Below are 23,762 nucleotides of genomic sequence, written 5' to 3'. Positions count from 1 at the left end.
CGAGAGAACGAGAGGAAGCGAGCGAGGAGCGCGCAGAGCGCGCTTTTCCGTCCGCCTGAGGAGCCGAAGCAGCCCCGGCCCCGCCGCCGCCGCCTGCCCGCCGGACAAAGCCGAGAGCCCGCGCCCACAGCCATGTCCTCGTCAGCCGGCAGCGGCCACCAGCCCAGCCAGAGCCGCGCCATCCCCACCCGCACCGTGGCCATCAGCGACGCCGCGCAGCTACCTCATGACTATTGCACCACGCCCGGGGGGACGCTCTTCTCCACCACACCGGGAGGTGAGCGCCGGCCAGCCGTCCGCCGCGCCCGGTGTCCCGCCGCGGTCCTCTAACTCCTCGGCGTCTCGGTGCCCGGCCGCTTCGCCCCCGCCCCCGCCCCCAGCTCCACCGAAGCCCCGGGGACGCTGCCTTTGGGCTCGCCCGAGCGTTCGGGATCCTTTACTTCGTGTTCTTTCTTGCCCGGAGCTCGAGTCCGCGTGCGCCCCACTCGGGAATGTGGCTGTCCTGTCGCGAAAAAGAGCTCTTGTTTCCGCTTCGTGGCAGGCTTACGCACTCGACCCAGTTTTCTCTCCCCTCTCTGCCTCCTTCCCGGGCGGATTTGGCTCCACTTGGCCTTGCATTACATTCTGCATTGCCTGTCTCTTGCAGATTGTGCAAATTAATGCGTGATTTTGAAGCTGGCTCCGGGCCTTTTTAAAAAAGAACTTTGGGAGAGGAATTCGGTCCTGGGATCCTGCGATGGCTTGTTTTACTGCTTTTAGAACACCGGGAGGAGGCTGGAATGCCTAGTGTGGAAGCCTCACCCAGCGTTATCCCGCTTTGACAGCATTGTTTACTTTGCTGGACGAGGCCCCACGGGTGAGGGGAGTCCCCAGGCCGGGAGGATAGAGTGATAAAATAAAGCTCAAGTAATAGCCAAGGGAAAGTAGGTGGGGGTGGTAGGGCCCTGGCAGCTGTCTTTCGGCGGCGACGCCTTTTAAATGGATTGAAGGACCTTTGTCAAGGACACCCCAGTTGGGTGGGGTGGTTGCTTGATGCTGTGAAAGGGGCTAGAGAGAGGCAGTCCAGAGAGAGGGTGGTTCCCTGGCATTGCTTTTCAAAGCATGACCAGGAACTGTTTACAAATAAGTAACACTGGGGTAGAGGTGAAGCTTGGTCACGGGAAGAGAGCTCAAAGGTTGTCTGTGCCCTAACTGGGCTGTCCTCCAGAGGGAGGAGCCTGGAAAGCGATTTTGAGGAGCCTTATTGAAGGGAACGGGGCCTCCTTTTTAACTTCAGAACTTTGTCTTCTTTTGGTGCTGGGGTGGCCTCTTGCTAGAGGGTGGGGACTTCGCAGCTCCTGCCGTCTAGAGGATTGCTAGCCTTGTTCCTGTGGGCAGGGCTCAGGAGCCGTACTGCAACCAATCCGGTGCAGTTAGGCCTGGACCATCCTTAGATGAGTTGCACAATAGCAAGGCCTGTGGAGTAAGACCTTCTTGCCAACACCAAGGGATAAAAATCTAGGAGAGAGCTTTACAGAGAAATTCAGCCAGGCCGCTCTAGGTGGGGGGGCTGCCTTGGAAGGCTTTTTAAATGACCCAGGCAGAAGTTCATTAATATGTATGGAGAGCTGGGTTTAAGGAAATGTTAACTTTGCAGAATAGTCGAGTTCTTAGGTGGCTTAACTCATGGAAGAAATCTCCCCCCGATATAATCAGTTCAAGACCAAGTCCTGTGTTTGAGCATGGGACAGGGTCTCGCTCTGTCGCCCAGTCTGGAGTACAGTGGCAGGACCTCGGCTCACTGCGTTCTCCACTTCCTGGGCTCAAGCGATCCTCCCACCTCAGCCTCCTGAGTAGCTGGGACCACAGGCACGTGCCACCACGGCTGGCTAATTTTTTTGTATTTTTGGTAGAGCCTGGGTTTCTCCATGTTGCCCAGGCTGGTGTTGAACTCGTGGGCTCAAGTTATTCGCCCCCTCAGCCTCCCAGAGTGCTGGGATTACAGGCGTGAGCCACTGCACCCAGCCAAGATCTTGCTTTTTAATCCTGAAAAATTTTGGCAGACCAGAATCTGCTCCATATAAGAGTTGTCTTGAACTTGAACTGATTGCTTTTAAGAAATAGATACTGCCGGGCGCGGTGGCTCAAGCCTGTAATCCCAGCATTTTGGGAGCCTGAGACAGGCGGATCACGAGGTCAGGAGATCAAGACCATCCTGGCTAACACGGTGAAACCCCATCTCTACTAAAAAAATACAAAAAACTAGCCAGGTGAGGTGGCGGGCGCCTGTAGTTCCAGCTACTTGGGAGGCTGAGACAGGAGAATGGCGTGAACCCGGGAGGCGGAGCTTGCAGTGAGCCGAGATCCGGCCACTGCACTCCAGCCTGGGCGACAGAGCGAGACTCTGTCTCAAAAAAAAAAAAGAAAGAAAGAAAGAAATAGATACTGTTTTCTGAGGTGATGGAAAGGGATTGATAACTTCTTCCAGAATTCTTTGTGGTATTGTTCAGTAAATGCCTGCGCTTCCAGCAGTTCAGAACACTTCATAGTAACAACTGCACTCAGCTATAGTTTATTTGGGAAAGGAACTAAACTTTCAGCTATATATTAATCCCCTGAGGGAAGAGCCACCTAGATGCGTTTTTGGCTTATGTCAAATAGTCAAGCTACCGTGCTTTTAAAAATAAGGGCATAGTCTTTAAGCGTTGCTTCAAAGATAGAAGCCTATCTCATAGCCTGGATTAATTCTTAAAGTGCTTGCAAAGATTCTGCCGGAAATACTGATTCGTTACCCCTCCTGCTAACACTCAATCACTGTTTTCTCAAATATCACTTAACTTCCCCCCAAATTGTTTCTACACACAGTTTTTTTGTTTTGGATTTAAATACTTGTCATCTTGGCTCTTCTTTAATGTTGAGCCTGTATTTATTGGGAGAGCCCATCGTAATCTTTGGATTTTTTTGTTTATTTGTTTGTTTGTTGTCTTTTGGAGATGGAGTCTCGCTCTGTCGTCCAGGCTGGAGTGCAGTGGTGTGATCTTGGCTCACTGCAAGTTCCGCCTCCCAGGTTCACATCATTCTCCTGCCTCAGCCTCCCAAGTAGTTGGGACTACAGGTGCCCACCACCACGCCCGGCTAATTTTTTATATTTTTAGTAGAGACGGAGTTTCACCGTGTTAGCCAGGATGGTCTCGATCTCCTGACCTCATGATCCGCCCGCCTCGCCCTCCCAAAGTGCTGGGATTGCAGGCCTGAGCCACCATGCCCAGCCGTAATCTTTGGATTTTTAACATGAGGGCTTATCTATTATCTTTATAAGGACATGGTACTGTTGCAGTTGGATTTAATCACTATTACAGCAATGAATGCTGTTTAGGTGTTCTTTACTTACTGATTTAACTTCCCCCTCTGATGGTTTGTGTATCTCTAATGCTACATTCATCTTCCTGTCACCATGTAATTTTATTTCCCTCAACCAGGGTGCAATAGTTTGTTATCTGGCCACCCCCAGACGCCTGGATTAATGTGGTTAGGTATCATTAGTAAATTTTGCGCACCCAGGGCAGTGGTTTGCACAAAAGGGGACAACAGACAAAAGTAGGAAATACAGTCCTTGGTCTGAACAGGTTTAAATTCTTGATTTGGGGGTAGGGGCAGACAGAGGAGATTTTTAGTTCTGAAAGGGTAGAGTCAAGTGCTAACATATATTTCAGACTTGAAAACATTTAGAAAAATGAGTGGTAGGTTTGTATTGGAAATCTCTGTTTAGTGGTAAGGGAGGGGATTAACATTTCCTGCCTCAAACTTCTGGAAACCTTCTGGAGGGTCACGTACACGTCAGAGCATTCCAGCATAACAACAGTTGATGGATCGAATGCCCTAAATGATCAGACTGAGCAAGGACATTCACAGCCTAGCAAATTTAGAGTTTCTCCCTCCTTGAAGAGTCCTTTATTCATTGGGGATCAGAGGAGATACAGCTTACCCTTGAGGTTTCTCAAAATTGCCTTCCTGTGGTTTGGGAAATGAGAAGTGGGTGAAAACACACTTGCTGTAACCTCTTGGATTTCTCATATTGCTAGAAGAGTACCCTTTCTCATTACAAAGGAAGAAGGGATTTTGTGTTGGGCGAATTTCAGGCCAAAAAAAAGGCTCTTGGATTTTATTTTATTTTTTTTTTCTATCCGCCTGTGGAGGAGTGGATGATATTTGGTTCTTCCATTGAGAAGCTACTTCTGCCCTCAAAAGAAGGTAAAGTTACTATAGTCGGCTCCACTTTTAATAACACTAGTGACCTGGAAGAAACCTAATGCTTTCATTTTATTATTAAGAGAAACTGGGACCCAGAGAAGTTAAGTAACTTGTTAGTATTAAACAGCTAATTATTGTCCGTGGGTCCCTCAAATTTAGTATCCTGATCACTATTCCATTTTTTTCCTCCACTGTTTTGAGATGCTTATCTTACTAGGAAAGGAAGTTTGCAGACATTTTTAAAGAGACTTTTCTACCTCCAGAATGCTAGCTAATATGATTCTTTCTGCTACCTTATTTCCTTTCAAGGTGCTGAACTGCTCCCTTTTAGAAGAGTTGTTTTGCTCTGGGGAATGAGCAGAAACATAGACACGTCTTTTACCCTTTCTGTTTGCCTTTCTTTTCCAGCACAGCATTCTCATCAGCTATGGAAAAGTATGCTGTTACCATAACAGGGGCAACAGAGGGGAACTAACTGTGATGGTCTGAAATTTTATCTGGGCTGTAGCTCTTCCTTTCTGCCTCTTGGATAGTTGATGTGATTGGTTCACTGGGACAGAATTTCATAAAGGCTGTTGGATGGGTTTGGAAAAAAGGAGAAAGCAGGAAGAAGGGAAAATAATCCACTTGTTGTGAACTATCCCAAAATAAAGAGTATTGGGGGTGAAGAGAATTGCTTTTTTTTTTTTTTTTCTTTTTTCTTTTTTCTTTCTCTGAGACAGTTTCACTCTTGTTGCCCAGGCTGGAGTGCAATGGCGCCATCTCGGCTCACCACAACCTCCACCTCCTGAGTTCAAGTGATTCTCCTGCCTCAGCCTCCCGAGTAGCTGGGGTTACAGGCATGTGTCACCACGACCGGCTAATTTTGCATTTTTAGTAGAGACGGAATTTCTCCATGTTGGTCAGGCTAGTCTCGAACTCCGGACCTCAGGTGATCTGCCCACCTCGGCCTCCCAAAGTGCTGGGATTACAGGCATGAGCCACCGTGCCTGGCGGGAGCTACTTTTAATCTGGTTCCTTTCTTGGGAGGAGTAAGTAGAGTTCTGGGAAGGAAAGCCAGCTTCTGACCATGTCATAAAATTTCTAACTCGGTATCCTTGGGCTGAGTTTATTCCAGGCCAGTAACTTCTGAACCCACAAATGGTGCTTATTGAACTCTCTAACTAAGTTATTAGCCAGAGGAATTCATTATTACATGTGAGAAGTGCATAAACAACATAGTTTAGGGTGTTCAAACCCTTTGCCTTGTGTTTGAGGAAGATGGCATTTACTTGTATCAGAGTAACACAACGTATGTTGTCATTTTGTGGGAGATTCAACTTTAATCTCATATTCATCAGCTGCCAATATATATGTAGAAGAGAGTATACCTCAGTTTTTATGTTGGGTGCATTTTTGCTGGTAAGGGACTGAATTCTAAGCCTGAGGAAGGCAGTAGTCCTCATCCTCAAGGCAGTGTACTGTGTGGAGGGAGCGCCCTTGCCTGACCTAAGTGAGCTACCGTCTGACAAGGGAGGAGAGCACAGGTGGATAGTGCAGCATGCACGACAGAGCTGTGCACAGCACCCTACCGCTCTCCTGAGGCCTGCTGTGTGCAACAGGAAGAAGGAAAAGTCACTAGCCTGTAAACTGGCACTACTAAGGTTATTCAGCAGAAACCTTTTGAGGATAGGAGTCTTAAAGACAGTTTTATAAGAGGGATCTTGCGTGGTTTGGAGACTGTAGGCTTGATTGTGTGTGTGTGTGTGCGTGCGTGCGTGCGTGTGTGTGTGATGATTTGCAGATCAGATGGGGTAAAGTTAACATGGAGAAAGTTAGTTAATCTGGTTACAGAGGAAGAGAGCCTGAGCAGGAGGACAGTTTATTGGTGAATGGCAGAAAAACTTTCATCAAATTGGTGTTTATAAGTTGTTTTTTTTTTTGAGATGGAGTCTCGATCTGTTGTCCAGGCCGGAGTGCAGTGGCATGATCTCGGCTCACGGCAACCTCCACCTCCCAGGTTCAAGCAATTCTCCTGCCTCAGCCTCCCGAGTAACTGGGATTACAGGTGACTGCCACCACGCCTGGCTAATTTTTGTATTTCTTGTAAAGATGGGGTTTTACTGTGTTGGCCAGGCTGGTCTTGAACTTCGGACTTCGAGTGATCCACCTGTCTTGGCTTCTCAAAAGTGCTGGGATTACAGGCATGAGCCACCGTGCTTGGCCTTTTAAAAGATTTTTGACATTTATTTATTTTTTTTTATTTTTTTGAGACAGAATCTCACTCTGTAGCCAAGGCTGGAGTGCAGTGGCATGATTTTGGCTGACTGCAATCTCCGCCTCCCAGGTTCAAGCAATTCTCATGCCTCAGCCTCCTGAGTAGCTGGGATTACAGACATGCACCACCACACCTGACTAATTTTTGTATTTTCAGTAGAGACAAGGTTTCACCATGTTGGCCAGGCTGGTCTCAAACTCCTGACCTCAGGTTATCCACGCACCTTGGCCTCCCAAAATGTTGGGATTTCTGGTGTGAGCCACCGTGCCCGGCCTGTGGACTCAAAAGATCTGAAATCCATGAAAGAAAACCCTGTGCGCTCTCTTTAACACCCAGTAGTTGTCCATGCAGTATGTAGCTGGTTCTCAGGCCACAGCTTGAAGCCGAAAGCTCAGAAATCTTTGAGTGTTTACATCTAAATAAATAATCGTTCAGCTCTCTAGGACAAATGCTTTGACAAACAGAAACTGTTCATTTTATTGAGTAGTTATAAAAAGTAAAAACTTTAAAAAGGATAAACAAGGATAAACTGGAAAATACAATTCAGTGCTTGTGTATTCCTTGGGATTTTCTGTATACAAGATCATGTTATCTGTGACTAGAGATTGTTTTATATTTTCCTTATCAATCTGGATGCTTTTGATTTATATTTCTTGCCTAATTGCCTTAGCTAGAACCTTAAGTATTGAATAGATGTGGTGAGTCATCAAGAATGGACATCCTTGCCTTGTTGCTGTTCCCTAAGAGGGGGAAAAACATTCAGTCTTTCACCATTTCACTATTAAGATGTTAGCTGTGTTTCCATAGATGTCGTTTATCAGGTTGAGAAAGTTTCCTTCTACTCCTAGTTTGTTTTTATCATGAAATGTTGTTGGATTTTGTCAAGTGCCTTTTTTCCCTCTATTGAGATGGTCATGTGACTTTCGATTTTCATTCTATTGACATGATAGATTAATTGATTTTGAGATGTCAAATCAGTCTTGGATTCCTTGGATAAATCTCAGTTGGTCATGGTGAGATTTATGGTCCTTTTCACATATTGCTGAATTTGGAGCTGGGCACAGTGGCTCACACCTGTAATCCCAGCACTTTGGGAGGCTGAGGTGGACAGATCACCTGAGGTCAGGAGTTCGAGACCAGCCTGACTAACATGGTGAAACCCCGTCTCTACTAAAATACACAAAATTAGCCGGGCATGGTGGCGCATTCCTGTAGTCCCAGCTACCTGGGAGGCTGAGGCGGGAGAATCACTTAAACCTGTGAGGCAGGGGTTGCAGTGAGCCGAGATCATGCCACTGCATTTCAGCCTGGGTGACAGAGCGAGACTCCATGTTACAAAAAAAAAAAATCAGAATTTGGGTTGTTAATATTTTGTTAAATTTTGCATGAGGGATATTAGTTTGTATTTTTCTTGTGATGTTTTGGTTTGGGTAATACCAAATTCAATTTTAATTTTTTAAGAAATGGTCTGTTGTTTATAGCAGAAGTGCTATTTACTGGTGAAGATAGACCGTTGCAGCTTAGGTTCTAAGAAGCACTTACCAGAAAGCATGAAAGGCTTGCAATTCTTCATTTTAAGATGTCATGATTAATCATTAGTGCCTCAGAGAGGAGCTTGTCTCATTATCAAAGACTGTTTATGTTTGTGTTAGGTGTTGGGCTGCTTTTAAGTTGAAATAGAACTATTCTCTGGTCTGATAAGTTCCTAGAACTTTTATGAATTGGCAGCAGATAAAAATAGTAACGTAGACCAGGATATCCAATAGGATTATTTCAAGTTCCTTACTATAAGTAAAAATGGAAGATGTTGATAGATATCCATTATTTTATTTATTTGTTTGTTTGTTTGTTTTTGAGACAGAGCCTCACTCTGTCACCCAGGCTAGAGTGCAGTGGCATGATCTCAGCTCACTGCAACCTCCACCTCCAGGGTTCAAGGGATTCTCCTGCCTTAGCCTCTTGAGTAGCTGGGACTACAGGCGTGCACCACCACGCCTGACTAGTTTTTTGTATTTTTAGTGGATACGGGGTTTCATCATGTTGTCCAGGCTGGTCTCGAACTCCTGACTTAAGGTGATCCACCTATCTCGGCCTCCCAAAGTGCTGGAATTACAGGCATGAGCCACCGGTCCTGACCTAAATATCCATTGTTTTTAAATAAGAGGTACCCAAGAGGATTGAAAATGAATTTGGGAGGTAAGCAAATAGTTGGAATGAAAGCCAGGTTTGAATCTGAATGTTTTCCACATACCATTAGCAGTGATCTTTCCTTATTTTTTTTATTTTTTATTTTTTATTTTTTTTAGATAGTCTCTCCATCACCCAGGCCTGGAGTGCAGTGGCACCATCTCAGCTCACTGCAGCCTCCACCTCCCGGGTTCAAGCAGTTCTCCTGCCTCAGCCTCCCGGGTAGCTGGGATTACAGGCACCAACCACCATGCCTGACTGATTTTTGTGTTTTTAGTAGAGATGGGGTTTTACCATGTTGGCCAGGCTGGTCTTGAACTCCTGACCTCAAGTGATCCTCTCGCGTCGGCCTCCCAAAGTGCTGGGATTGAACCACCATGCCCAGCCCTGTTTCTTTTGTTAAGATAAAAATTGTCTCTGTTGGTTTATTAGCATTTCAGGGATTTGATGGTTGTGCACACTGAATGTGGTTTGGCCACCACCCGTCTCCCTGGAGAATACAGAGTTAGGCAGCTTTTAATTTCCTCTGGGTTATTTGCCATAGAGCTTTTCAGGAGTCTGTCTCTTCATCCAGAGTCTCCATGAAGAACAGATGGTTAAAACTGAAGTTCATTCATGAATGTTCTATAACTCAGTCAATAAGACATGGACCTTGTTTCCACCTAAGTTGAAAGAACAAAAAGCAGAGAAAACGCTTTGTTAAGTCCTTTCTGTGTTTTCCTTTCTTATTTTCCCTTCTTATGGGGGTGGGAGAGAGAACGACAGGCTTAGACTTCTTTTCTGAGTGCATTAGAAGCACTTGCTGCTTGTTCATCTTGTATCTGTTTCTGATCTTTTGGTGGGCCCTTAACATGAGGCACAGCTGGAGAATTGTCAAGAATTCCTGGTAGAAAATTGAAGTTACATGCCAAATGCTTTGTCTGGGCTTGAAGGATACCTTCCTCTTCATGGTCCCTGCTGCCCTAGCAGTGTTGGTCTGTATGTATATATTTATAAGATATTTTGTAAGCATCTTTTTTCTTAGTTCCTTATAATGATTTTTTAATATACTATCTCTTGATTTTTTTAAACATACATAACAAAAATTTCCATTTTAGTCATTTTTAATTGCGCAGCTCAGTGGGATTAAATATATTCACCGTATTTTGCAACCATCACCACCATCCATCTTCAGAACTTTTTTCATCTTCCTAAACTGAAACCTCATACCGATTAAACAATAACTTCCCATTAAGCACTACCACCGCAGCCCCCAGCAACTAATCATCCTACTTTGTGTCTTCATGAATTTGACTACTCTAGGAACCTCAGTTAAGTGGAACCGTGCGGTAATTGTCCTTTTGTAAATGAACATTCATCAGTGTTCATGCTTTTTTTCCTCGCCATTTTGCTTTTTTTTTTTTTTACATTTTTTTTATACCTATGAAAGCAACAAAGTTTTAAAAGTCATACAGTCTTATTGACCATACAACAAAAACCAGCATTCCAACATCCCATTCCTTTATCTCCATTTCCACTCCCAGAGAAACCATTTTAAATTCATTTAGCTAATGTGCACTGCAGCCTTGACCTGGGCTCAGCCTCCTGGGATCACAGGAGTGCCACCAAGCACAGCTAATTTTTGAAATTTTTGTAGAAATGATTTGTCACCATGTTTCCCAAGCTGGTCTTGAACTTCTGGGCTCAGGTGATCCTCTCACCTCAGCCTCCCAAAGTCCTGCCATTTAGGTGCGAGCCCCCACACCCAGCCTGTTTCTTAGTTCGGGATATTAACAATTCGTTTTCTGCTATGGCAGATGAGGATTTAGTTGCTATATACACCCTTCTCGCAATGTATATACTTCTGTCCCCTATCCTCTTAATTTACCTTTCTTACCCTTTTTGGTTAAACTAATATGTATGTAATATTTACTAAATTTAGGTAAATATTGAATGCAGATTGGCTGACATTGTTGGTTTCCTGCTCAATAGCCATTCCCTCTTCTTGCTTGCTGCTATTCCTTCATTTTTTAAAATGGCAAGGTACTAAGCCCCGGGATATGCACCGTGACAGCTCTAAGCCAGTCATAGTCTCCCCAGTGTTTGCTCTGGTGGGCATCTGAACCAGTTCTGGCCAAATGAGATATAAAGGAAGTCTGCTGGTGGCTTCTGAAATTTTCCCCTTTGACAGAGAAAGTCCCAGGAGGAAAGCCCTGTTTGACTTCATGTTCTCCTTTCCTGCTTGGAACTCTATTTTATGAGGATGTAAGTCTATCTCAGCCTTTTTGGAGGGCTTGTGGGCAAGTTACTTAATGTTTCGTTTTCCAGGCCGTCTATTTGCATGAGTAAATGCTTAATTTAATTCTGGAAGCAGACTTAGTTAAACAGAATTTTATGATGTGGGGGGTCGTCTCTGTAAAAATATAGTTAACAACTACCCTGTAAGTTAACCATGTTGCCGGGCACAGTGGCTCAAGTCTGTAATCCCAGCACTTTGGGAGGCCGAGACTGGCGGATCACGAGGTCAGGAGATGGAGACCATCCTGGCTAACACGGTGAAACCCCATCTCTATTAAAAAAAAAAAAACTAGCCGGGCGGGGTGGCGGGCGCCTGTAGTCCTAGTCCCAGCTACTTGGGAGGCTGAGGCAGGAGAATGGCTTAAACCCAGGAGGTGGGAGTTTGCAGTGAACTAACATCAGGCCACTGCACTCCAGCCTGGGCGACAGCGAGACTCCGTCTCAAAAAAAAAACAAAAAGTTAACCATGTTATAATGAATTTTCTCTGTGTGATTTTATTTCAGCTTACATAGTTTCTTAAGTATATAGCTTAATGCATGGATTATTTATCATTTAAAGTACTTGATATTGAAAGAGGCCCTTACGCTTGAATGACCTTGTTTCTATACTAGCCATCTTGGCAAGCATAACTTTGGGCTGTATTCATTGACCTTCTTGCTTTCTGCAGTTTGAGAATCACTGGTGTTTAGATTCAAAGGTAGATAGGGTTTTCCCCCCTCTCTATCAAAGGGACTCAGTTTTACTCTCATATTTCCCTAGTAATGTTAGTATCTAGAAAGTCCTGGATGAAAGTATTAGATTTATCCTAATATCTGGTCACTAAGGGATGAAAAATTTATAAATAGCTAATGTTAACCTAGATCTAAAGCTTCCTATTCTGAAATCCAAACAGGAAGACAAAGAAAAATATGTACATTTTTGAAACAAAACAGAAAAATGAAACTTAAACAGTGTAAAAGAGCATAAAATGCCAATAGACTGCCACTTTCAACAGTTTCTGTTTACAGTACTTTTGCTGGCTACCATTGTTGCTGTAAATAATATATGTATACTATGATTTCTTGATTTTTTAACATTAGACAATACTGTTAACTCCCCGTTATGAAAGATGAGGAATCTAAGATACTTTTATTACTTTCTGTCTCGTTTCTCATCCTTTCTCCATTTACTAATTTCTGTAAATTGTATTATCATTTTTGGCTCTTCTAGTAGTTATCTTTAAAACTCTGAATAATATGTGTCTCAACCTGTCAACTTTAGCTCTCCACTATCTAAAAGTACACCATTCACCTGTCTTCCTGCCTTTACTTTGCTGATATGTAACCTCATTATTTTTATAATATCAGGGTTTGTTTGCAGGCATGGTGGCTTACACCTATAATCCCAACACTGTGGGGCCAAGGCAGGAGAATTGCTTGAGCCCAAGAGTTTGAGACCAGTCAGAGCAACACAGTGAGACCCTATGTCCACAAAATATAAAATTAGTTGGACTATAGTTCCAGTTACTTGGGAGGCTAAGGTGGGAGGATCACCTGAGCCCAAGAGGTCAAGGTTGCAGTAAGCTGTGATCGTGCCACTGCACTCAAGCCTGGGTGATAGAGCAAGACCCTGACTCTCAAGAAAAAAAAAAAAAAAAATTAGAGTTTGTAACATTTACATACTCTTCCTTAACTGTAATTCTTCTATGCTTTTACTATAGTTTGACTGTAAACGTTGAAAATCAAACAGCATATACAATATTGTGATTTTTTTTTCACAACTTTCCAATATAAGACTAAGGAGCATGATTATTTTCATAGAAAAGGAATGGAAAATTGTTTTTCAGTTTTTGTAACACTCCATCAATTGATCACAATCATGCCCCATTTTAATATTGTGTTATATGAGCTATGGATTTCTTGTGTAGTCTGTTTTCCTTCTTCAGTAGCTTAAGGTTAGCTTGTTTCTAGTTACTTACGGCTGCACTGGTTGACATTAAATTGAGCTGACATAGTGTTGGAGGGAGTTTGGGTGAAATGTGAATTGCTAGGAATTCCTTGCTTCAGAAAATGTACATCTGTGCATGCATATGTATAAGAGACCTTAAATATTTTAGATTTTTTAATAGATTGTCTTGGAATTTATATAAGTTTGTAGTAAACATAATATTCAATAAAGGAAATAAAGGGTTTTTTCCTGCCATTTTATCCATGATTGAATCTTAATTTTTTTCTTTGAATAATTTTGGTTTTTTAGAAGGTCAGTTTCTTTTGAATTACACTCTAAAATCATTAGTGATTAACAAGCTGATTCCCTATTTTTGCTTTATACCCACTACAATTAAATTTTTTTTAGCTTGCAGAGAGTACTAAAATTCAAAAACTTATAAATACTATACTTTCATAGTCATATTTTCCCTGACTATATTTGAGAACATTTACAGCATTAAGACGCTACTTCTTCAGTGTGTCTTGTTGTCTGAATTATTTGCTGTGTTGGCATTCAAAATCAAACATATCTTAGGAATGCATTAAAAAACTATTAGAAATCATAGGTGAGTTTGCCAAGGTTGCAAGATAAAAGAGCCATATAGAAAAACCAGTTCTGGGCCCGGCACAGTGGCTCACGCCTGTAATCCTAGCACTTTGGGAGGCCGAGGCGGGCAGATCACTTGAGGTCAGGAGTTTGAGACCAGCCTGGCCAACATGGTGAAACCCCATCTCTACTAAAAATTCAAAAATTAGCTGGGCGTGGTAGCACATGCCTGTAATCCCAACTACTCGGGAGGCTGAGGCAGAAGAATCACTTGAACCCAGAAGATGGAGGTTGCAGTGAACTAAGATCACGCCCTGCACTCCAGCCTGGGTGACAGAGGGAGACTCTGTCTCAAAAAACAAAAAACTGGCCAGGCTTGCATCTGTTATCCCATCATTTTGGAAGGCTGAGGTGGGCGGATGGCTTGAGCCCAGGATTTCGAGACCAGCCTGGGCAACATGGTGAAACCCTGTCTCTACAAAAAAATACAAAAAAAATTTTCTTTTTTTTTTTGGGTGATGTGTGCCTGTAGTCCCAACTGCTAGGGAGGCTGAGGCAGGAGGACCACTTGGGCCCAGGAGGTATAGGTTGCAGTGAGCCAAGATTGCATTTCTGCCCTCTAGCCTGGACGACAGAGCAAGACCCTCTCTTGAAAGAAAGAACGAGAGAAAGAGAAAGAAAGAGAGAAAGAGAAAGGAAAGGAAGAAAAGAAAAAGCAATCCCACTTACAATAGCATGAAAACAATCTGATAGGAATAAATTTAGTCACAAAGCATAAAACTTTTACTCTGGAAACTACAAAACATTGTTGAAAGAAATTAAAGAAGACCCAGATAAGTAGAAAGACATTTGGTGGTCATGGATCAGAAGACTTAATATTGTTAAGATGGTAGTACTCCACAAATTGACTTTCACATTCAGCACCGTCCCTATCATAATCTCAGCTGGCTTCTTTGACAAATTGACAAAATTCATATGGAACTTTAAGGGACCTAAAATAACCAGAATAATCTTGAAAAAGAAAAACTAAGTTGGGAGACTTACACTTCGTGGTTTCAAAACTTATTACACATCAAGACAGTGTGGTACTAGCGTATGGATAGACATATAGATCAATGGAATAAAATTGAGAGTCCAGAAATAAACCCTCACAGTAATGGCCCATTGATCTTCAACAAGGGTGCCAAGACAATTCCATGGAAAAAGAATAGTTTTTAACAGATAGTGCTGATACAACTGGATATGCACACAGAAAAACTGAAGGTGGACCAGATGGCTCAAAGACCTAAATGTCAGAGCAAAAGCTATTAATGTACAACCTTTAGAAGAAGACAGAGGCAAATCTGTATGACCTTGGATTAGGCCGTGGCCTAAGATACAACTCCAAAAGCACAAACAAAAGAAAAAAAAAAATTCCGTTGGATATCATGAAAATTAAGAACTTTTGTGCATAAAAGAACGTCTTGAAGCAAATGAAAAGATAACCCACAGAATAGGAGAAAATATTTGCAGTCATATAAGAGATTTATATCCAAAATAAATAACTTATCATAATTTAGTAATAAAGGTTCTGAATAGACAGTTTCTTCAAAAGAAGATATATGGTGGAATGGCCTGTAAGTACATGAAAACAGCATGTTCAACATCATTCGCCATCAGGGAAACACAAATTAAGATCAAACCACAGTGAGAAACCACTTCATATCTGCTATATGTTGGCTACAGTATATAAAAATTAGAACTCTCACACACTGCTGATGGGAATGTAAAATGGTACAACCACTTTGAAAACAGGCAGTTCTGGCTGGGCACATGGCTCATGCCTGTAATCCCAACAGTTTGGGAGGCCGAGCCGGGCAGATCACGAGGTCAAGAGATCGAGACCATCCTAGCCAACATGGTGAAACCCTGTCTCTACTAAAATACAAAAATTAGCCGGTCGTAGCAGCATGCGCCTGTAATCCCAGGTACTTGGGAGGCTGAGGCAGGAGAATCGCTTAAACCCAGGAGCCCAGGAGGCAGAGGTTGCTGTGAGCCGAGATCGCACAGTTGCACTCCAGCCTGGTGACAGAGCGAGACTGTCCCCCCAAAAAAACTGAAAGAAAAAAATGGCAATTCTTCATATGGTTAAAGGTAGAGTTACCATATGACCCAGTAGTTCTACCTTTTGTTTGTTTGTTTGTTTGAGACAGGGTCTCACTCTGTTAGCTAGGCTGAGCGCAGTGGTGCAATCATGGCTCACTGTAGCCTCCATCTCCTGGGCTGAAGTCATCCTCCCTCAGCCTCCCCAGCAGCTGGACTACAGGCATGCATCACCACGCCTGGCTAATTTTTGTATGTTTTTAAGAGACAGGATTTTGCCATGTTGCCCAGGCTGGTCTTGAACTCCTGAGCTCAAGTGATCCACATACCTTGGCCTCCCAAAGTGCTGAGATTACAGGTGTGAGCCATCATGCCTGGCTAATTCCACTTTTTTAGTTTAGTATATACCCAAGAGAAAGGAAATGTGTTCACACAAAAACTTGTACGTGAATGTTATAACAGACAAAAAGTGGGAACAACCCATTTATCAGTTGATGGACTGTTGTTTTTATCGACTTACCAGTCCATCAACTGATAAATTGATAAAGTGTGATATATACATACAATGAAATATTTGGTAATGAAAAAGAAATGAAGTATTGATAAATGCTACAACATAAACGAACTTTGAAGACATTATGAAAGTGAAAGAAGCAGTCACAAAAGACCATATATTGTATGATTCCATTTATATGAAATGATCAGAATAGGTAAAAAAAAAAAAAAAAAAAAAATATATAGAGACAGAAAATAGATTAGTGGTTGCCTAGGGCCAGAGGGTGTGGGGAGATTAGGTGGCATCTAAGGGGTTGAGGGGAGGTTATGGGGTAATGAAAAGGTTCTAAAATTGATTATGGTGATGATTGTACAGTTCTGCATATGAACTAAAACTATTGAGTTATGCACTATAAGTGGATGAATTGTAAGTGAATGCTATTTCAATAAACTTGTAAAATACCGTATCTTATCGGCTCTTTAAGATCATAGAGGTTCTTCAGAGTTTCTCTTATATCTCACACATTTAGGCAGAATCTCTACTACCTATATCCTAGTTGGTTTAATTGCAATTCTTTAATGTATATGTTATTGCTGATACGTAATTTAGAAAGCTTGCTTCTGTGCTGTGCTTTTTCACCACCTCATCTCCACAATTTCCAGGCCTGATGTACTACAGAAGTAAGAATAATCTTGTTCCAATTTGCAGGTTGACTCATCTGACAGTGAAACCTTACCCTTCTGAAATCTAACCATGAACAAAAATGTGGTAACTCAAAGAGATAGGCAAAGTCCATCGATAAAGCTCCTTCCCTTTGTTCATTGGAAGGCCATCAGACCCCCTTTCAGCCTATTTGCCCTTATTTTACATAGCATGCTAATAAGCAAGTTGCTGATTTCCAAACACAGCAGACTAGAAACACCAAGTTAGAAAGGGTGTTAAAGGTGTGCTATACAGATTGAATTGTGTCTCCCCCAAATTCTTATTTTGAAACCTTAATTCCCAACATGATGGTATTAGGAGGTGGTGCCTTTGGGAGTTAATTAGGTTGAGTTGAGGTCATAAAGGTGGGACCCTCATGATGGGATTAGTGCCCTTATAAGATGGAACACCACAGAGCTGTGGCCGCCTCACCCCCATGTAAGGGACACAATGAGAAGGCAGCTACCTACAAGCCAGGAAAAGAGCCCTCACCAGAAACCATCCATGCTGGCACCTTAGTGTTGGACTTCTAGCCTCCAGAACTATTAGACAATTTCTGTTGTTTAAGTTGTGCAGTCTGTGGTATTTTGTTATGGCAGCCTGAGCTGACTGAGTCATAGTAGCCTGGAAAAAAGGCAGCTCTTAGTCTGACAAGAGACAAGGACACTGTGGGGGAAGGGTGCACCAGCACAGCCTTGACCACCTGAACTCTGTATAGTGATTTTCAGCTCTACAGAGCATTAGCTTGATAGGGCTTGAGACTTCTTAGGTCATAATATAGTATAATAAACAATTTTCATAATAATGACTGTGATTCATTAAGAGGGTTGAATCATTTTCTGTTGAAGGCCATAAAGGGATTTAAAATCTGTATTAGAAGTATTTCCATTCAAGATAATTGAAGTTGTTCACTCTTTGAAAGTTGAACTAAGTTTTGTGCTACCCAGAATACCTCGTTCCTCATAATATCTAGATGCCTTTTTGAGTGCTACTCTAGTTTTTGTTTTTCAAAGCAAAGAGGATGAAGGTAAGTTTCTACTTTCCTCATCCTAAAATTATATTTGATCTAAATTTTGAGGCAGGATCTTGCTCTGTTGCCCAGGCTGGAGTGCAGAGGTGCAGTCGTAGCTCACTGTAGCCTCGAACTCCTGGACGCAGGCTATTCTGGCTCAGCCGCCATGTAGTAGGGACTTCAGACCAACAACACCTCACTTGGCTCTTTTTTAAATAATTTTTTTGGAGACAGGATCTCCCTATGTTGCCCAGACTGGACTCAGACTCCTGGGCTCAAGCAGTCCTCCTGCCTTGGACTCCCAAAGTGTTGGGATTACAGGCATGAGCCACCATGCCCAGGCTCTCTTGTCTTTTTGATAATAGCCATCCTAAGAGATGTGAAGTGATACCTCATCATGGTTTTGATTTGTATTACCTTGATGATTAGTGATGTCGAGCACCTTTTAATGTACCTATTGACCATTTGTAAGCAGCATAATTGTTTATCAGTTAAAGTGTATTCTTCAGAACTATTGTTTTTAAAACATTCAGGTAGTACTTACTGGTAAGCAGATTGTTTTGTAGAATAGAGAGGGACTGCCAGTTTCAGCTTTGATAATAGCTGTGAGAAGAATGTCAGTCTCAGTCCTTCTTTGGAAAGCCTTTAAAAGGGACTGTTTATTTTTTCTCATACTTGTTTATTCTTTCATTTAAAACTTTTTTTTTTCCTAGTTTCATAAATTTAAAACTTTTTTTTCTTAAAGATGTTAATATTAGGGCCTAGGTCACGTATAAATAAGACATAGCCCTGACATAAGAAACTCAAAGTCTATAAAGAGAGACAGATGGATAAACAGGAGTCCTGTAATACGTGATGTGTGTAAGATGGAGAGGAAGAACCTTTTAAAAAAGTGAGGGGTGGGGATGGCTTCATAAAGGAAGTGATGGTTGGAGCTGAGTCTTGGAGGATCAGCAGGAGTGTCCCTGGCAGAAGAGAAAGAGGGCATTCCAGATGGCAGAGGAGCCTGTTTACAGGCAGGGAGGTTAGAGATTATGCTTTTGACTTCAATTGTAAAATCCTTAAAAGTTAGGATTACATGGGATTTAAATTAAATTGCTGGATAGTATATGGTGATAACCCCTTAAATTGTTTCAAACTCTTTTTAACCCTGTTTTCCAGGAACTCGAATCATTTATGACAGAAAGTTTCTGTTGGATCGTCGCAATTCTCCCATGGCTCAGACCCCACCCTGCCATCTGCCCAATATCCCAGGAGTCACTAGCCCTGGCACCTTAATTGAAGACTCCAAAGTAGAAGTAAACAATTTGAACAACTTGAACAATCACGACAGGAAACATGCAGTTGGTAAGAGAATGGTGGTGTTGGGGACCTAGAGCGTGGCTCTTAGAATTTGAATGTCTGGTTGCTATAGGTTGAGAAGCTATTGATTCTTCAGTTTTTATTTTTTGTTTTTTTGTTTTTTTTGTTTTGAGACAGTCTCATTCTGTCACTCAGGCTGGAGTGCAATGGCACGATCTCAGCACACTGCAACCTCCGCCTCCTAGGTTCAAGTGATTCTCCTGCCTCAGCCTCCCGCGTAGCTGGGATTACAGGCGCCTGCTACCACGCCTGGCTAATTTTTGTATTTTTTAGTAGAGACGGGGTTTCGCCATGTTGCTTAGGCTGTTCTTGAACTCCTGACCTCAGGTGATCTGCCCGCCTCAGCCTCCCAAAGTGCTGGGATTACAGGTGTGAGCCACCGCGCCTGGCCAGTTCTTCAGTTATAGCTAATGTTCAGTTATATGTCTGTAAAGTTTCCCTCCTCCCCCAAAGGTTTCTTGAAATGCTCTGAAAACCCTGAGTTCTAAATCATAAATCTGATGTAGTTGGTGGGAGAAAAGAATCCAGAATCAGTATGATAAACTCCAAAAGTGACTTCTCGAACCATGCCTTAAGGACTACCTGGCCTAGGCTTCATTGGACTAAGAATAACACAGAAAACAAAACAATTTCAGGCCGGGCACAGTGGCTCATGCCTGTAATCCCAGCACTCTGAGAGGCCAAGGTGGGCAGATGACGAGGTCAGGAGATCGAGACTATCCTGGCTAACACAGTGAAGCCCCATCTCTACTAAAAAATACAAAAAATTAGCCGGGCATGGTGGCGGGCACCTGTATTCCCAGCTACTCGGGACGCTGAGGCAGGAGAATGGTGTGAACCCGGGAGGCGGAGCTTGCAGTGAGCCGAGATCGCACCACTGCACTCCAGCCTGGGTGACATAGCGAGACTCCGTCTCAAATAAATAAAAAGAAAGAAAGAAAGAAAATGAAACAATTTTCATAGCCCCCATTTCCATCACCCTCAGGCAAATAGACCTTGTTTCTTATATGAATTTCTTTTTTATAGTATGAGGAAAAGCAATATGGTTTATTTCCTCTATTTTCCGGAACTGCCTTTAAGATTTACCTAAATTACCCCTCCTCCAACACATTCTTTTATTCTTTATCTCTGTAGAAGCAGAATGGTGAGGTAGGAGTGGCCAACTGCTGAAATACTCCTCAAGGACTGCACTTAGTGATCCCTAGATGTGGGCCAGCATTCTGCTTTGTGATATTTCAGATGAGTTTTTTAATGGACAAAGTGTCAGTTTGGAGCAGGGCCAAAGTCCAAAGCCTCCAGAAGAATGTGCTCCCCTGAGAGACAGCAAAGAGCTCCCCAGGAGCTGCTGTTTATTCAACCTGAAGACAAAGAGACACTGGGGATGTTTTCACTTGTGTCCTTTTCCCCAAAGCTTCCCCCCATGGGCGATGGAACTGCCATTCTTCTTTTTCAGATTAAGACCAGCCAAAGCAAAGCAGAGTAATTGTTTCAAGGCAGCAGAGAGTGGGACAGTTTGAATTATTTTTTGTCTCTCAGATAGAGGGAATGACAGTTAAAACTGTTGTGCTTTTTTGTGTATGTGCTAAACTCTTCATTTCATTTGTCCTAACTAGGGGATGATGCTCAGTTCGAGATGGACATCTGACTCTCCTGCAAGGATTAGAAGAAAAGCAACACTGATACTTGTGTGCACCTGATTTGGCTAATAGGATCAACAGTGAAAAGACAGAAGAGGCAATACCAGCAGTCCCCATTACAGTCTCCACCTCCCCCTCTTCCTCTGGGTGCCAAATGATGGGAAGATGAGCTTCATCTGACCATTTCTTCTCCCTGTCTCCTGTTACCCTTCCCAGTTAAACAGGTTAGATTGAAGGCTGTGTTTCTGTAGAGCTAAGCAGCCCTTAGAGGACAACAGTTCAACTCTGACTTTCCTAGTTGTTTTTTTATTGAGAGCCACCCTCCTACCCTGTAATTTTGTCCCACATCGAATCTCAACCTATCAACAACTGCCTGTCTGGGAAGGGATACAGAGGTTTGGTGGGCCTAACACCATTCATGTTCCTTACCCTCTGTCTCTCCTCCCTCTCTCCCACCTATGGTTCAGTGTTGCAAGAGTCTGGGCTTGGGATCTTTACAACCAGCAGGGGGAAATGATAAAAAAGAGAGCTGCTTTCCCTTTTACCTTGAGGTATTTGTCCCTCGGGACAGAGCACAGCTTGTGCAACTCTAGTAGCATTACCTTGTGACACTGTTTTGAGGTCCACTTTCTTTCTTTCCTCTGGGAGGAATGTCTTCTGTCTTTGGTATTATAGTTCATCTTCCTGTTCTTTTACTTAGTGCATTTGTGCAGATATTTTTAACTCTGTACATCAGAAGAGAGCCCTTGGTAACCAGTTTTGCTCTTCTTCTGCCACTCTTCCCTGCTTGCATCTTGTTGCTGGCAGAGTCCTCTTGTACTTCAAGAAAGCGAAGTGATTTTGTCTGCTCCTAAAGCAGGTCCATACCAAGTAATAGAAGCACTTTAGCCTCTACTTGGTGGGTAAAGCCTCATCATAGTATTCTGTCAGATAATGCCTAAGAATGACCTCTGAAGAACGTTGACCCATTTGAGTACCCGGTCTCAGTTGTCATTTTTAAGTCCAGTGAGCATTGTGATAGTTGTTCTTAGATTGCAGTTTCTTATGTTTTGAGTTTGAAGTTGATTTTCAGAATGTTCTTAGAAAAGAACTGCATTTTTTCCTTTGTGGATCTGCTTTGTTTGGCTGCTGGAATAGATAAGCATGGGCTTAAAAAATGTATTCCTCCCAGTTTTCTTGCCTTTCCTGTTGTATTCTGAATTTCTCTCCCTACCTTCCTCACTTTCTTCCTCTCTCCTTCCTTTCCTTCCTTTTTCTCTACCAGGCCATTTTTCAAATTTACATCAAAGATACCTCAAGTGTTGGTATCTGAGAATATCTGTCACTCCTCTTATCTGAGAAGTGACCTTTTATTTTTAAGATGACTACAGACCTATTTTTAGATATGTTTTCAGTACAATTTTGAACAGCAACTTTTTAATTAAACATCTTCCAGTGTTAGGAAGATGAGAAATGTTCATAGGCGAGTCTGCTGTTCTATGTCACCATCTTTTGTCTCCCCTAGTCCCCCAGGAGCTCTTTCCTTTCCCCTCTAGTTTTGAGTGTGCATGTTTGGAGTTTGTAGTGGGTGGTTTGTAAAACTGGACCATTCTGCCTTGCTATGGGTTGTTCATGAAAGCCTCATTCTTTTCTCTGACCCTTTAGCTTTTGCATTCACCCTCCTTCCCACCTACCTCTCCTGGAACTATTGAGCAGCATAATAATCCCGGGAGAATGATTCCCCTCATAGAAAGACTAAAGCATCCATCCCCTTATAGTTAAGTAGCCACTGGTGTCCTGGGAATTTCTGGTTAGATTTGGTGCCCTGAACTTTTTTATTAAGAAATCAGATCCCAGGGTGAGAGTAACAGCCATTTGGCCAAGAAAGAAACCTGTTTTTCTTTTGAACTCTGAAAAGACCCTGTTTGTGAATACATTTTAGAAAGAAGAGAGAAAGGATGTCTGCAGAACTTTGTTCTGTTTTCTGCTACAAAAATGTGAATAGTTCAGAGTGAAAACCTTTTGTGATGGTTGATGTCTCAGGAATAAGCTGGATCTCCAATGTTTTGGGGATGCTTTGAGTCTCAAAAAAATTGATAATCAGAAAAGTATTTTTTGTTTGTTTGTTTAGTGTATCCCTGTTCTGTTTAATTAAACTCCAAGTCTCATTTTACATATTCTTGGAAAAACCTAAGTTGCGCTGTAATTTACATAAGAAGCATGCTCAGGACCTCTCTGCGCCCTGGGGAGCCTGATTCTTTGGGAATGAAGCTTTTCGTTCTTCATACACTGGCCTTGGCATCCTGTGGAATTTGACCCAACTAGCAGCTAGTCAGTCCGTCAGTGAGCGGAAGAGTGAACTCTTCTTGATCTTTATTGCTATGTGTGAAAACTTGGCTTCCTCACTAATTGGTGGGGAATGGATTTAAAGCATGAGCTTTAGTAGTATCAAGATGCCATTTTCCTTTTTCTTGCCGTCTTGGGGAGCTTCTGCATGTGACCCCCTAATCAGAAGGCATGTTTTTAGTATTTCTTGGGAGTGTCAGCTGTATAATGCGGCAGCTGTTCAATCCCTTACCCTTCTCTGCCAGGACTTCCTTAAGGCTTGGTGCAGTTCTTTCCCAGAGGCCACCACTACTAGACAGTCTGTGACCTCCATAAGTTGGCATTTAAAAAATAATTTCACAGGGCATGAGATAAACTTCCAATAGATGATACCTTTGTGTCATGCCTCATAGAATTATTTTTAGAACAAGCCAGAGTCCATTGGGTGGTTTGCCTCTGCATGTTTGGAGGGAACCTCACAGATGAAACCCTTAATGAATGTGTCCTGGGTTTTTTAGAGGGAAGGAATACTCTTAAGTTACCACTTTGACTGAGACAGCTCTTAACATCTTAGTATCCATTTGTAGTTTTCTTTTTACGAGGAACCCATGCTTCTATACTTGTGGGGACAATTGATCATAATGAGAAGTGACTTTCCTTCAAATTCCAACAGCAGACATGCATTGTCATGGTTCTGCCTT

The 23,762-nt window shown here is 42.7% G+C and overlaps 1 protein-coding gene across 1 annotated transcript; it reads left to right on the top strand.

Annotated features, from left to right (window-relative positions):
• EIF4EBP2 (eukaryotic translation initiation factor 4E binding protein 2) lies at window positions 1-23,762 on the top strand. The gene is given in 3 exon segments (NM_001257910.1): window positions 1-277; window positions 18,920-19,105; window positions 20,734-23,762. Coding segments are annotated over 3 exon segments (363 nt in total). The 5' UTR covers window positions 1-132; the 3' UTR covers window positions 20,766-23,762.

This window comes from Macaca mulatta, chromosome 9, assembly GCF_049350105.2.
Source record: "Macaca mulatta isolate MMU2019108-1 chromosome 9, T2T-MMU8v2.0, whole genome shotgun sequence".
In the NCBI taxonomy this organism is placed as follows: Eukaryota; Metazoa; Chordata; class Mammalia; order Primates; family Cercopithecidae; genus Macaca; species Macaca mulatta.
This window is presented reverse-complemented; position numbering and strand designations above follow the sequence as displayed.